General features: G+C 41.9%; 1 protein-coding gene across 1 annotated transcript in view; it reads left to right on the top strand.

Annotated features, from left to right (window-relative positions):
* Positions 1-15600, top strand: part of IPO11 (importin 11) — a 1257051-nt gene that overhangs the window by 266698 nt on the left and 974753 nt on the right. Inside the window, exon 9 of the mRNA XM_029576426.1 lies at positions 643-713. Coding sequence (XP_029432286.1) covers positions 643-713 — 71 coding nt within the window. The remainder of the gene's footprint in view (positions 1-642; positions 714-15600) is intronic.

Raw genomic sequence — 15600 nt, 5'->3', positions numbered from 1 at the left:
GAGGCACTAGGGACACTAGTGCTTCCCTAGCGCCTTCTTTTTGACAGGAGTGGCAGCTGTCAGCAGGTTTGACAGCCAACGCTCAACTTTGCCGGCGTCTGTTCTCAAACCCGCTGACAGCCACAGGCTCGGAAAACGGACGCGGCATAATTGAGCGTCCATCTTCCGGGCTGCGGGCTGATTTTTAATTTTTTTTTTTTTAATTTTAACTTGTTTTGTACTTTTGGGGCCTCTGACTTAATATTGCTATGATATTAAGTCGGAGGGTGCACAGAAAAGCAGTTCTTTCTGCTTTTCTGTACACTTCCCTGGCACCGGCAGAAATTAACGCCAGCCTTTGGGCGTGAAACGAAGCCAGACACAAAATTTTTACCCGAAGCACATCTCTAATATTTAATACTATTGTCAAATAAGTGCCTGTATAGTCGATATTTTAAATGTCACTTCTCTACCAACAAGGCAACTTGAACATTATGCGAGGTTTAAAATGTCTGATTTTTAATGCTCTTAAATTAATGTTTACTAACTACAAGACAGTTTAAATTTCTTTCCACTATATATATATATATATAGTTATCTCTCTTAGTATTTATATATTAATCTCAAATACTGCACATATTTAATATCTAATTATTTTACCAGGTAGAAGAGTAGGCCCAGAAAATTCATGCAGGGAGAGGTTGGAAAAGGTGATAATTCTTTTTACTAAAGTGGTAAGTATGTTTACATTTTGTTTCTAAAATGTTTTGTCTCTAGATTCTTGCCAAATTTTTTCAACATACAGATTTCAAATAACTTGCTTTAGTATCCAGTGAAAATATAGTGCTGTCTTGTAAGTAAACCGGGGAAATTTAAACAGCTTTGTCTTATAAACTAAAAGGAACCTGCACACACAAGAGTAAACTAAATAGGTTGGTACAGACCGTTTGTTTGCCAGTGCAGATGTTTTATGATGCTTTGTTTTCTTAAATATTTTATTAAAAGTGGCATTATGGTATTAATATATATATATATATATATATATATATATATATATGCCAATTATAGTTATTACCGTATGTTCCAACACATTTCAATGCTTAGATGAAAAGAATTTTGAATGTTGTCCTCTCCAACCAATCTAGTTGCAACATTTTCTTATGCATGTAAAGCCAATACAGCATTGAAATATGTTGGAACATACGGTAATAACTATAATTGGTACATTTTCTTTTGATTGAGCACACCAAAGGCTTTAGTCCTGGGGAAATTCTGCGCTACTGCGAAGCACAGAATTTCCCCTCTGTACAGAAATTCCAGTTTCTGCGCAGAATTTGGAGCAGACCCCACTGTGCCACAAGCGGACCCCATCCTGCTTGTGGCGAAGAGCAAGGAGGTCCCGGTGTGCCACATGGCAGTGAAGAGGAAGGAGTCCTGGCGCACTGCGTCATGGTGAAGAGGAAGGAGGCCCTGGCGTATCGCATGGTAGCAAAGAGGAAAGAGGCCCCAGTGTTTCGTATCACAGCCAAGAGGAAGGAGGCCCCGGCGTGCCATGTCACGGTGAAGACGGAGGTGCAAGTCTCAGCATGCCGTAAGCGAAGTAGGCCCCGATGAGTCTGTGTGTAATGGTTGTGTGAGAGACTGAGAGGCTGTGTGTAGAGTATGTGTTTAAGACTGCAAGCTGGTGTGTGTGTTTGGGAGAGCATGAAATAAGGGTGTGTGTGTGCCAAAGAGAAGGGAGTCTTTGTGAGGAGATTGTGAAGGAATGTGTATGTGTGTGAGAGATTGGGAGCTGGTGTGTGTAAAAAAGGGAGTATGTTATGTGAGGGAGTGAGGGTGCTTGTTTGTGAGAGAAGGAGCCTGTGTGAGGGTGTATGCATGAGAGAGAAAGGGAGCCTGGGTGAGGGGGTATGTATGTGCATGAGAGAGGGGGGGGGGGCCTGTGTGTGTGTGTGTATGTGAGAGAGAGAGGGAACTAATGTGCAGGGGTGGAGTGTGTATGAGAGAGAGAGACAGGTAGCCTGTGTGAAGATGTATGAATAAGAGAGAAAGGGAGCCTGTAAGAGGGTGTGTGTGTTTGTGCAAGAGAGAGAGAGGGAGTGCATGAGGGGGTACGTATGTGCATGAGATAGGAGTTTGTATGTGTGTGTGTAAGAGAGAGAGAGGGAGCCAATGTGCAGAGGTGTGTGTATGAGAGAGAGAGAGGGGTAGCTTGTGTGAGGGTGTATGCATGAGAGAGAAGGGGGATCCTGTGTGAAGGGTGTGTGTGTGTGTGAGCGAGCACGCGCGAGAGAGAGAGGAAGCCTATATGAGGGGGCTGTATATGCACGAGAGAGAGGGACAGAGGGAGTCTGTGTGAGAGGCAGTACTGAGAGAGGGATCAAACTCTGGGAGTGGATATAGAGTGGAAGGGGTTTAGCCTAGCAGGGAAGGGGAGAGATAGTGGAGGGTGAAGGAATTTGGGGGCCTGAGAAGGCAAAGTAAAAGGACACTGGCCAAGGGAGAAGGGAGGAAGGGGCATTCTTACAATGTAAATTTTGCTCAAAATATTTAAAACTCTACATCTTTAACTAATTTTTTCTATATTATATTTTAAATGAATTACTTAAATATTGTCATGTATATTGTGCTATTTTAACCAATATAAAGTATGCAGAATTTTCAATTTATTTGCTCAGAATTCCCCAGAAGTAAGGCTTGCAGTCATAACAATACCTCTCTCACTGTATAGCAAAAAAATACCACAAATTATGGCTTTGAAATTATTTATTATAACCTTATTGTGCATTTTGTGTCTTTCTATTTTTACAAATATTTCTGTAGGCTTATTGTTGCTGAAGTGCACACTAAAAGAAGAGTCCAGAATAGGTTCTGGGTGTATGTGTTTTGGAGTAATTATCAACAACTAGGCATGCCAGTCACTCAGAGAAATAGAATAAAAGTGCAGATTAAAGCTGCAAGGCCCAACTAGTCTCCCACATTAGTTATTTTCTGGCGTAATTAAGATTGGATTAAATGTATGTGGATTTAATTCTCCAGTATTAGGTATTAACACGGGTGGTTTACTGCTGCAAGTGCTACTACTACTTCTGCTGCTGCTGCTGCTGCTGCTACTACTACTACTAATTTCTTAACATTTCTGTAGTGCCACACAACATACGCAGTGCTGTGGTTTAGTAAATTATGTTTATTTTTGAGCCAGTTGCCAAGTCTGTATAGAACAAGAAACAAAATTGTATCAATTAATCCATGAGCACCGGGCTGGATTTAAGTAAATCAAACCAATTTAAACCAATAAGCAGAAAGTCTTGATTGAAATAATAGTTCTCCATCGACAAGCAGGGCTAAATTAGCCATGGCACATGGGTGACATCATCTCACGGAGCTGAATGAGCCACTCTCTTTGAGCTCAGTAGAACTTTCTTCTACTGAGAATGTATGAGCGTTGCCTCATGAGCCCCTCAGTCAATGCTGCACTGCTGTATGGATGTTCACCTCTTTCTCTCTTGTCAAAGTTTTTCTCTAGTTGTGCTCTAACCTTTTCTCCTTGGCTGTCCCAGCATCACCCACAACTTTTCAGTGCGACTAAAAAGAAGTAAATAAATAAAGAAGCTGTTTCTGTGGGTGAAAGATGCCCATCACAGATAAACATGACTTCTTTTATAGGTGCCTGTGGCCATGCCATGATTCTTCTGGTACAATTATGACTGGATATCCCCCAAGTCACAAAAGAATCAGGCCTATAAAATGGCTGAACTCCGGGGCTGTCACATCTCCTCATCTGTGAGCCTGGTGTGTGGTGAATTGAATAAGGCCTCCAAGAAGCGCAAAGCATTGGCCAGTGTGGCCCCATTGGAGAATGGGAATTTGGCTTGAGGCTCCTTGATGCACCCAGCACAGGGACCCAATGGATCAAAGAAGAACCTAGCATTTTCTGCAGCTAGGCTGGGGACATTGGCACCTGCAGCCTCCTCATGTTTAGTGCTGAAGGATAAAGAACCGGCGCAGTTGGCACTGTTGAAGTACCATGGGGTTAGCATGATTGGTGCTATCAAAGCACCAAAGCTTGGTACCATTGAAGCATAAGACCATGATGTGATCGATGAAGAAGGGCTCAGTGTCGCCAATGCACTTGGCGCTATTGGTGATTAAGATGCTGTTGAAGCATTCAACACCATAAGAGCACTCAAGATGATAGGCGTCAAACTTCGATACAATTGGTGCAGGATCCATTGGAGCTGAAACAGCAGACTTGATGAGATTCAGGGGTGACTCTGTCCTAGTCTCCTCTTCCTTTATTTGCTAGGAAGATTCCTGTGATTCCATGTAATCTTTTCTATTTCAGTACGACACACATCAGTCCTCCGGTGGCATTTAGGAGTGGTTTGCAGATCAGAAGATTGGAAATGCAGAATCCCATCTGCACTATCTTGCTGGTAGTTTCGGTATTGGGACAGGCTCAGGAGGTGTAGTCAGGAGGCCCTCCATGGAGCTTGAGGGATACCTTCCAGTGTGATCATGTTTTTGTCTCAGAACATAAGACTTGCCATGCTAGGTCAGACCAAAGGTCCATCAAGCCTAGTATTCTGTTTCTAACAGTGGCCAATCCAGGTCGAAAGTATCTGGCAGGATCCCAAGGGGTAGATAGATTCTATGCTGCTTGTCCCAGGGATAAGCAATGGATTTCTGCAACTCTACCATGATAATGTTTTATGGACCTTAACTCCAGGAGTTTGTCCAAACCTTTTTTAAAATGCATTCACCACATCCTCTGGCAACAAATTCCAGAGCTTAATTATGTCTTGATTAAAAAAAATAGATTTTCTCTTATTAATTTTAAATGGATCACCTAGTAATTTCATTGTGTGTCCCCTAGTCTTTGTACTCTTTGAAAGAGTAAACCGATTCAGGTTTACTCATTCCACTCCACTCATTATTTTATAAACCTCTATGATATCTCCTCTCGGTCATCTTTTCTCCAAGTTGAAGAGTCCTAACCTCTTTAGCTTTTCCTCATAGGGGAATTGTTCCATCTCCTTTAATTTTGGTCACCCTTTTCTGTACCTTTTCTAATTCTGTTATATCTTTTTGAGTTCTGGTGACCTGAACTGCACACAATATTCAAGATGAGATTGCACCATGGAGCAATACTGAGGCATTATGATATTCTCTTTTAATTCTCCAATTCTTTCCTAATGATTTCTAACATTCTATTTGCTTTCTTGGCTGCTACTGCACATTGAGCAGAAGATTTCGACGTACTATCAAAAATTACACCTAGATCATTTTCCTGAATGGTGACTCCTAATGTGGAACTTTTCATCGTGCATCTATAATTTGAGTTACTCTTCCCTAAGTGCATCACTTTGCACTTGTACACATTAAATTTCATTTTTCATTTGTTTGCTCAGTCTCTCAGTTTTGCAAGGTCCTCTTGTGATTTAACAACTTTAAATAATTTTGTATCAACAAATTTGATCACCTCACTTGTTGATCCGATTTCCAAGATGTTTATAAATATATTAAAAAGCAGTGGTCCCAGAACAGATCCCTGGGGCACTCTACTATTGATGTTTCTGCATTGTTTTCTGTCTTTTAACCAGTTCCTAATCCACATTAGGACACTGTCCCCTATTCCATGACTTTTAAATTTTCTAAGAAGTCACTTATGAAGCAGGGGTAGCCTAGTGGTTATAACCGTAGACTATGAACTGGGAGATCAGGGTTCAAGTCCCACTGTTGCACCTTGTGACCTTGGGCAAGTCACTTTACCCTCCATTGCCTCAGATGCAAACTTAGATTGTAAGCCCTTTGGGGATAGGGAAATATCTACAGTACCTGAATTTAATTCACTTTGAAGTGCTGAAAAAAAAAAGTACAAAAAGTGGAATATAAAAAAAAATTAAATTAACTTTCAGGATCAGTTTTTTTTTTTTTAATTTAAATTTTATTAGATTATTAAATCGAATACATCGAAATAACATAGGAAATCCAAAGAAATACAACACAACTTACAATTGCAAAATTATACAATTTAGGATATCTAGCCCACATCTAGGAGGAGAGAGAGAAGCAAATTGGTCATGCACATTATCTATTTAGCAGCCTAACTCCAAAACAGCACATTTCAATTATGTATCAAAGTCTTATCCCTTAAGAAACGTTCCAAATGTAAAGGATCTGTAAATATGAACTTATTATTTTGAAACATTATCTGACATTTACAGGGGAATTTCAAGAAAAAACTTGCCCCTATATCTAGAGCAGATTGCTTATATGCCAAGAATTGTTTTCTGCGTGCCTGGGTTGCCCGAGACACGTCTGGGAAGACCTGAATTTTTTGTCCACAAAAATTCATGTCTTTCACTTGAAAGTATTTAGAAAAAAATTGGTCCTTCTCTTGTTTTAAAGAAAATTGTATAAGCAGTGCTGCTCTGGATAAAATATTGTCCATAGAGTCCTCTAAAAAAAAAAGTCGAGACCCCTGGACGTTCCAAAATATCTATACCCCCTGGTTGTGCTGACAATGTTTTTCTTTTAGGTAAATAATATATCTTCAAAATCATTGGGATTTTCTCAGTTTCAAAGGATAGTATCTCTACAGCATATTTCTTATATAATTCAAGAGATGACATTAATCTTGATATAGGAAACTTTAGGAACCTAAGATTAAAGGAACGAATTTCATTTTCAAGTATTTCAATCCTATTATGCTGTATAATATTATCCTTGATGAAGGTTAAATTTGAAGCCTGCAAATTATTAACTAATGGATTCAGATTCATCACCGCTTGTTCAATTTTATTTGTTCTATTTTCCAAGTCCACAAACTTCTCTCTTGTCTCTACCGAGAAAGTATGGATCTTGGAGATAGAACTAGATAGTTTCTTATCGATTTTAACATTCAATCTCCATACATCTAATAGAGATACATTCACTGGTTCCACTTCTGTGTTTTCCTCTTCATTGACTGATTCAAAAATCACAGCTGGACATTTAATTTTCTTGATGTTAGTAGTGATCACATTATCCATATTACTCACAACAGAATTTATATCCCCATCTGGAACATTCTCCCCCAGGGAAATATTTGGGGGGATGATTACAGAGGGGTCTATAATAACATTGACTTCATTAATACCTTCCTTTGGCTGTTTTGGGGGTTGCGAGGACCTGGAACTTAAGAGTAACTCCCAATTGGGAACTAACTTCTAAATTGTCCCTAACAATGGACTCACCAATATGTATTAAATGGGAGTCCATGGGTCCAATCCTTCTCTGTGTTGGAGTCACAGGCGATGAGGTATAGTTTTTTGATTTCCGTTTTGTTCCCATAATAGGTAGAGCAAAAAAATTACCTAGGGGCGCGCGGCTTCGGCTGCGCGCTGCAGGGGCCTTGGTTTTATACAGTCCCGCGGGGCGCCTGCTGATGACGTCAATGGGGGCGTCGCCCACTCGGTCCGGGCCTCGTCGCACCTCATTCAGGAGTCAGTATTTTCTCTTTAGCTTTGCAGCACTGAATTTGAGGGCCTCCAGGCACTGCAACCGCTTCCTCCTCTCCTCCTCAGGATCAGTTTTAGACAATCTAGTGGGAGCACAGAGAGGAGAGGATCACCTTCCTGGTGGCTGAAAGGTATCAGTAAGTTTTGCTTGGGATTTTTTTTTTTTTTTAAATTATTGGGGAGAAGTAAACTATTGGGGTATATTTTGAACTTTACACATCATAATGGGGTGTTTGTACTTTTATTAGTCAGAAAGGCAGCTAATAAGCAGAAGTTAGTATGTTTGTATTTCTCAACCCTCCCACCCCTCTCCCACCACTCCTAGCTCATCCTTTAATTTATAGGCAGGTGCCACTTTCACACTAAAAAAAAAAAATAATAATAATAATTCAGCCTTTTAACTTAACTTCACAAATTCCCCACACCTTATTGAGAGTTTGCTCATTCCCCTGTAGGCCACTACCAGACATATAGTGAATACACTAATACATTTAAAGGACGTTAATTAGACACATTCCTACTCCCATGGCAGTGAAACAATCAGTTGACATCATAAAATATTGGGTGTATTATTGCTGCCAGCGAGAGAGTAAATGTTCATGACTTATATGCCATTTTTCTCACTGTACACTACCTTAGTAAAGTGATTTTACTTCAGAAACTGCAGAGAGATGAATTGGGAGTTACACAGTGTTCAGGATATGATTTTGACATTGAAATATGCAGTGTAATTGCTTTTTGTGGCGCAGGTATCAATAGGGCAATCTTTTGCCCGAATGCATTTTTTATTGTATAATAACTGAGCATGTAAACAATTTTTATCTATTAAACCGAGTTATTATGATCTGTAAATCACAGAAGAGACTCAGTAGAAAACAATTTGAATTTTAATACACAATTTTTACTTTTGCAGGGCCTCTTTAAGTTAAAGTGAAAGTGAAGGGGCTTATTAATATGGTCTGTTTCTTGTCTGAGTATTAATTTGTATTGCTTACATGGTCGTCAACATTCATCATTCCAAGGAGTCTTTTTGATATACTACTAGTATTTTATTTCTTGGAAAATCCTTTCTGGTTTGAATTGTAAAATGAAACCTTTTGTGAGTCCTGTTCTATGTTGACATATTGACTTCTGTTCCTTCTCACTGTTATAAATCATATCACAGTGATGTATTAGATGTTCTTGTTCAGTAGTGTAAAGTTGCATCTAAGCTGTCCCTCCATTTAGTTCTACATGTTATATGCTTTAATTTGCCATAGACCTTTGTACATCAGAAGCTAATGTAGTGTGTTCTAGCTGAAACCAATAATGTTTTGATTGACGAAGATTAAAATATAGTAGTTAAGGAGAGAACAAAATGGCGTCGTGAAAGGACGCATTGAGAGGAGCTCCCAATCGTTGTGCAGAAACAATTTTCCCCAAAAGCTATGCCACATACAAAAAGAAAGGGGAAGGTAAGGGAGGGAACCTCGACCCCCCTGAAGCCTACTCTGGTTCAGATGACTATTCGAGAGTTCTGTGCCGCAACGGGGTCAAGCCCAGGAGAGTCGGCTGTAGTGCGGGAGGAGGAGCAAGCCTCTGCACTACTCGACGAACCATCGTTAAGTCCTGGTGCACCGGATACCCCTTTCCCCCCTGCCCACGTCGGAGCAATTGGGTCAGCTGAATCCCCAGAGCCAAAGTTGCTTCAGGCGGGGGAAGTGTGCGAGGGAGGCCCAACCGCTGTAGTGACGGGGCAACCTCAGGACGGAGGTGTTTTAACCACCCCGAAAGAAATAAACATCGGGGTTTTAAGCGGTGTAGGCAGTGCTCTGCCAGGAATCACCGCCCACGGAAGGAGCTCGACAGGCCTAACTGAGTTGGGATTAACAATGCAGAACCCACCGGTAAATATCACTGGAATTACACTATTTACAAAACCTAAAATAGTGACTTTAGATGTACAATGGAATGCAGTTTCTGTGATTGAAAAGGAAATTGTTTCTTTAACAAATTCTATAACAGTTTTCAAGACCAAATTAATTTGGTAAACCCGGTGGTGTTAGCAAACTCAGATAAAATTCAAGACTTGGATTCTCAAATTAACCACATAAAGGGTGTTCAGTCTGGATTAATTCAAGGGGACTCTAAGACAGAAAAGAGACTAGAAAGTCTGGAAAATAACCTCAGATACAATAATCTGAGAGTAATGAACTTCCCTAAGTGCAAGCTAATATCACCAAAGGAACAGTTTATTAAATATCTTCGAGAAATATTGCTGTTTCCAAGTGGTGAGTTGCCCACTATTATGAATGCATATTTTCTACCTGAGACTACTCAGAGAGGTAGAGCAGCTATTGAGAGCGGGGGAGGCCGAGTTGAGCGCTCTATATCACTATCGCCACTTGAAGGTTTGACTGGGTTTCTGGAAACATCACAGGATGAGCAAGTAGAGAGAAGAGGAGTATTGTTATTAAAATTCTTAGTTCCTGGAGAGACAACGTTCTCAAAAGTTTTTTTCATAATAGAAATAAACTTTACTTAGGTGAAAGAATATGGATATATCCAGACATTTAAGATCAATTCAAATACGTAGGAAAAAATTTCTGTCTCTGTCCAAGAGCTCGTTTATTAGGTGCTCAAATATTGATAAAGTTTCCCTGTCAATGTGTATTAACAATTGATAATAATAGATATATTTTCATGGAGCCCGAACAGTTGGAAATATTTTTTAATTCAAGAAATGAATCTAGGTAGGCTCAGTTAGTGAACCCGGTATATAATAGTAGCCCTGTAACTTCCTTTATTTCATAGAGGATTGAATTTCGAATACAGTTGTATTTGTTTAGTATTGCTCCACTTTCTGTTTGTTCTCCCCAATTTTCATAGTAAATAGGTTAAGGAGTAAAAAGAGAAATACAGCTTTTGGTATTGGATAAAATAAAATAAAGAATGTTCTAAAAAGTTTTACTTTGATTTATTCACTTTTTTCTTTTTTTCCTTAAAGAAATATAAATGTATACTCCTTCTGGAAATAAGGCATGTAATAATGCTTTATGTAATTGTTTAAAAATTTAATAAAGAGATAAAAAAAAATATAGTAGTTAAATATTTTTCAGCACAGTTAAGGACAATCAAATTGGTTTTGTATTATCTTGGCAGCAAGTTAATAAAATTGTCTTTTTGTGCTGTATCTTAAGTTCACATACTGAAACTGGTTTTGTTTGAGTAAGATGTGTGTGACACAGACTGGCATGATTAGTCTGTAATTTATCAAACTAGATAAAGAAGCAAGAAGATTATATATTCAATAGTGAAAATGAGTAGGATTAATATGCCCCATCTAATATTGTTGATACTTATTTTTGCAGCACTGTACAGTGTTAAATATTCATGTACAATAATTCCTTGCCCCATAGAGTTTACTATCTAAGGGGGCTGTTTACCTAACTGCGATAAGGCAAATAATGCATGTTATCTGGTGGTGTTGGTTGACTGGCAGGGCTGAATTAGTCATTACACTTGCGTGACACAAACATCACTGAGCAGACCTATTTCTGGAAGCTCAGTAAGTTTTACTAAGCAAGCATGATGGTTCCCTCATGTATGATGCCTTGTGAAGACTGTCTGTTTTTGTCTCAACTTCGCATGGACGTGCTTCCTCAACAACGTCTCAATAGCACTTTTAAGTGCTACCTCTTAAAAAAAAATAATAAATAAAATAAATTAAAAAAATTGGATGATGTCCAGGGAACGGCCTGGGAAAAAGGCTCCTATCTGTGGCTTCAAGGCTTTCATCTGTAGGCACCAGATGCCCATGAAGCCATATAATATGGCTAACTTTACAACTGTGGTTGTATGTTCCCTAGTAGTTAGTAGTCTTTTGCCTGGAAAATACGGAAACTCTGGAGAGTCCTTAAGTGTAAGCATTGGCCTGAGCTCAGGCATTGAGCCATTTTTTTCCCTGAGTAGGATATCCTAAGGCTTTCATTGTGCCAAGCGTAACGTTTGGCTAATTACGTGATGTCCCATGACCGGCTGTGCCAGCCACACCACAGCACAAAGGTCCACTTCTGTCAAGTCAAGTCAGTGTTTTCTCCCTGGACAAGCAGGATGGTAGTCCTCACATATGGGTGACATCACTGGACTGAGTTCTATCACGGAAAACTTTTCTGTCAAAGTTTCTAGAAAGCTTTGACTGACACTGGCACACTGAGTGCACTGAGCAAGCCCAGCATACCATGATCCCTGTGTCCACATGGGTCTCCCTTCAGTCTTCTTTTTTCCGCGATGCAGTTTGCCTCACGTTCAGGAGCTCTGTGCGATTTCTCACAACTTTTCCGCACGGAAACACTTAAAGTTTTACTTTACAAATAATTTTTCCCTGCACGGGTCTCCCTTTGTGTACATTTCATCAACGTTTGGTGAGTACTTCACCCTGTTTTTCAGTTGGTTCCTGTCACCTCACTAACGGTTTCCCCGGCTTACCAACCGAACTGGGGCCTTCCTCTCCCAATGTTATCACCCTCGGTCAGCCCTACAATACCTGCGAGTGTCCTTCCTGCGATCCTCCACTGGGTTCATCAGGGCTAGAGGGATAGGGACGTCCATGGTTACCGTTGCCGCCAGGGCCGCCATTGATGCCATTGTTGCTCTCATCGATTCCATTGGTCTGTCCATCGATTCCTTCGATGCCCTCATCCAAGCTGTCCATGCCTCCATCGATGCCCCCATCAATGCTACCGAAGCACCTAAATCAATGCCCTTGACTAAATAAACAATGCTCCATACTCCGTGTTCTAAACCAGAGTACCGTTTAATCCTTGGGCGATATACAGTACCAGGAGCAGTGAAGGCATGGTGACAGTCCGTCACCAATCACCATCCGAGATAGCAAGGGCATCTACCTCGGCGCTGGGGAAAGACCAAGCCGAGCACCGTGGGAATCATCGTCACCAGCACTGTGACCGTTCGCCACTGAGGGCATTGGTGGCATCTTACTCGGTGCTGGAAAATGACCGGGCCAAGCACCGAGGGAGACATCGCTACTACCACCCACACTGTTCCGGCCATCGGTGGCAGTTCCTCGATGCTGGAGAATGACTGGGCTGAGCTCCGAGGGGTACAGCCAGCACCAATGTGGGTTCCACGTTCGGTGCCAGCAGTTATACCGCACTGGCATCAATGTCCACTGAGCCACTGGCGAAGCGGGCCCGGGTACACGAGTCCTGTGCTCATCTGCACCCGAGGCGTTCCCCACCGACATCGTGCCGAGTACTGAACCAGCACAAAATAATGTGGAAACACCAGCAGCGATACCATACCAGCTTACAGATTGGAGCCGGACATTTACGTCCCTCGATGCCTCACGAAACCTACTATCAACAGAGCCATCGATATTTCCACCGTTGTGGCACCGCCTCGTTGTGGCACCTACCAACGACAGCCTAAGTCATTGCCACTGACTCGTCCTTCTGAGCCTCTACCACGAAGGGTGATGTGCACTTTACTCCTGCAACAGCTCCGATCCCATCGAGACCTGGTCACTAAAACAAGCCTAATGTTCTCGGAAGGTTCTAGGTCGTCACATCTTCCAAGAACCATATTGTTGCTGTGCTTCTTTAGAATCAACATGTGTCACATATTGCTATATACCATCTATGTTTGACACAACACCAAGAGGAACCTCTCTGCCAGCAACACGGAATTGCTTCGAGAAGTCCTCCCGTTGCCAGTAGCGGGACTCTGTACTCGATAGTACCTGGCTTCCAGCCTCTGATTTACGGCCCGAAGTCCAGGATAAACTGGCTGATCTGCCATGCAACAGGTCCAGCAGACAGTGCCTCGGTTGCAAGACCACTGCGAGACCTGCGACAGCTCTCTACGTTTCTTGCACAGCAGAGAGACATGCTAGCAAGACCTTTTACCGCTCGTGCCTGAGACTAACGAATATCCAGATTATACCAGCTCCACCAGTCAGGCAGGCTCCTGGATTCTTCAACCTTGCCAGACAACACAGCGGCCATCCCACCGAAGACCGGAGCTCAGGGCATTGTTCCCCGGCACGACAATGTGGAAGACTTTATTATTGCTATTCCCTTTTTTTCAATGGAAAGCAGGCGATCTCCTCCCATCCTGCACCTCAGAATCTCAACAATTTTCTTCAGAAAGGAAAGTTCAGAATCGTGTCTCTTGGCACCATTCTTCCCTTACTACAATAAGTGGGTTGCCTCTATCCTCTGGTCTTTCTATACGCCTGATAGTGAGTCAACAACATTTTCAATACCAAGTTCTACCGTTCCATCTAAATTCGACAACTTGTGTATTCACCAAATGCCTAACAGTGACTGCCACGTATCTACAAAGAACAACAGCATTCACGCTTTCCTTACCTGGACGACTGCCTAATATGGAGTCAATACAAGCAAGGGTACATCCACACAGACATCCTATCAAATTCTCCACATCTCTGCGCGCATGCAACATGCCCTCAGCCCCTCAATTCTTTCATTGCTGGGCCACGGGGTTTTCACTGTCCACATCACTGATATGGCCAGGCTAGCCATGAGTAAGATTCAGTGGATTTTCAAATGTCAGTGGCTCTAAGCTGTTCAACCGCTTTCGTCCCTGATCCATATTACTGATCCAGTACCAAATCCTCAGATGATCCTGGCCACGGTCGCATTCACCTAGTGTTGAAAAGTTAGAATCCACATCTTCCCAACCCAAAATGTGTCTATTCCACTCCATGAAGATTTTCACATCAACTTCCTGGAGCTTCGAGCCATGCATTATGCCTTTATGTCTTAAAATACTGCCTCTGATACAAACCTTTGTGCATACAGACAGACAGCATAGTGGTAATGTGGTATTCCAACACACAATCACGCACAGACTCTTATCTGCTCTGCCAAGGAGGCTGCACAGCTCTAGCCCTGGGCCCTTGCACACTCCATACCTCTATGGGCCACTTATCTGATAGGCATACCGAACGCACTAGTAGACCTTCTCCATAGATGTCTCCATCCTCACAAATGGTCTCTGAATCCATGTATAGCGAGTAAAATCTTCTAGTGCTAAGGTCAACCATCCTTTAACCTCTGCGTCCAAATCGAACCACAGAATGGACAGATTCTACTCCCTACACATGCATCGAAATGTGTTACCATGGACGCCTTTGCTCGCCCTGCATTATAGGCCTCCGCTATGAGTCTCTTCCGATACCGCTCATAGCCAAAACTCTTGTGATGCTACAACAGGACAGGTTTCCAGTGATTCTCATAACTGCATCTTGGCTTCGATAAGTATGCTTTCCCATACTTTTCAACCTATCTCTCCAGTAACCAATTCGCCTGCCCCCAGGTCAGTCTCATAAAACACACTCACTGCTGTTCTCAGGTTCTGAAACCTTCACAACAGCCTTCCACACGTAAATCTTACCATTCGAAATGGGCAAGATTTACCACATGGTGTGCATAAAAAGGTATTTGCCCCTTTTTTCTGCACCACTCCATCTCTCTTAGGCTGTCTAGTATACCCCTCGGATTCTGGTCCCCAGACATCCTCCGCATGGGTACACCTCAGTGCCATTTCACCATACCACCTGAGAGTAGGGGATGCCTGATTAACAGCTCAACCCCTTATGAGTCGGCTTATGAATTCTCTACAGATTAAGCCTCCTCTACGATCACTGGTTATGGAGTGGGGCCTACATGTAGTGCTTACAAGACTCATACATTCCCAGTTCGAGCCTTTGCATGCCTATAACTTTAAAATTCTAACATGTGTAATTCTTTCCCTCATAGCCATCACTTCTGCTAAAAAGGTCAGTGAGTTACAAGACCTTGTTGCATACTCACCCGACGCTAGGTTCCAGCTGCATGTTCCAGTGCGCAATCAAACTCTCTCCAACTAACTAGCAGACTGTATTGAATTCTGCTATGAAAAAGCAGGCCTTCCTCTCCAGGAATGAGTGAAGGCACATTCTGTAACGGACATGACAACATCAGTACCACAATATCGTTCAGTACCAATTGCTGACATTTCCTGGGCTGCGACATGTAGCTGTCTTCACAAATTCACAGCCCCTATTGCTTACATATGGAAATCTATCAAGACTCTGCCTTTGGCCAACCTGTCT

Source organism: Rhinatrema bivittatum, chromosome 1, assembly GCF_901001135.1.
Source record: "Rhinatrema bivittatum chromosome 1, aRhiBiv1.1, whole genome shotgun sequence".
NCBI lineage: Eukaryota > Metazoa > Chordata > Amphibia > Gymnophiona > Rhinatrematidae > Rhinatrema > Rhinatrema bivittatum.
This window is presented reverse-complemented; position numbering and strand designations above follow the sequence as displayed.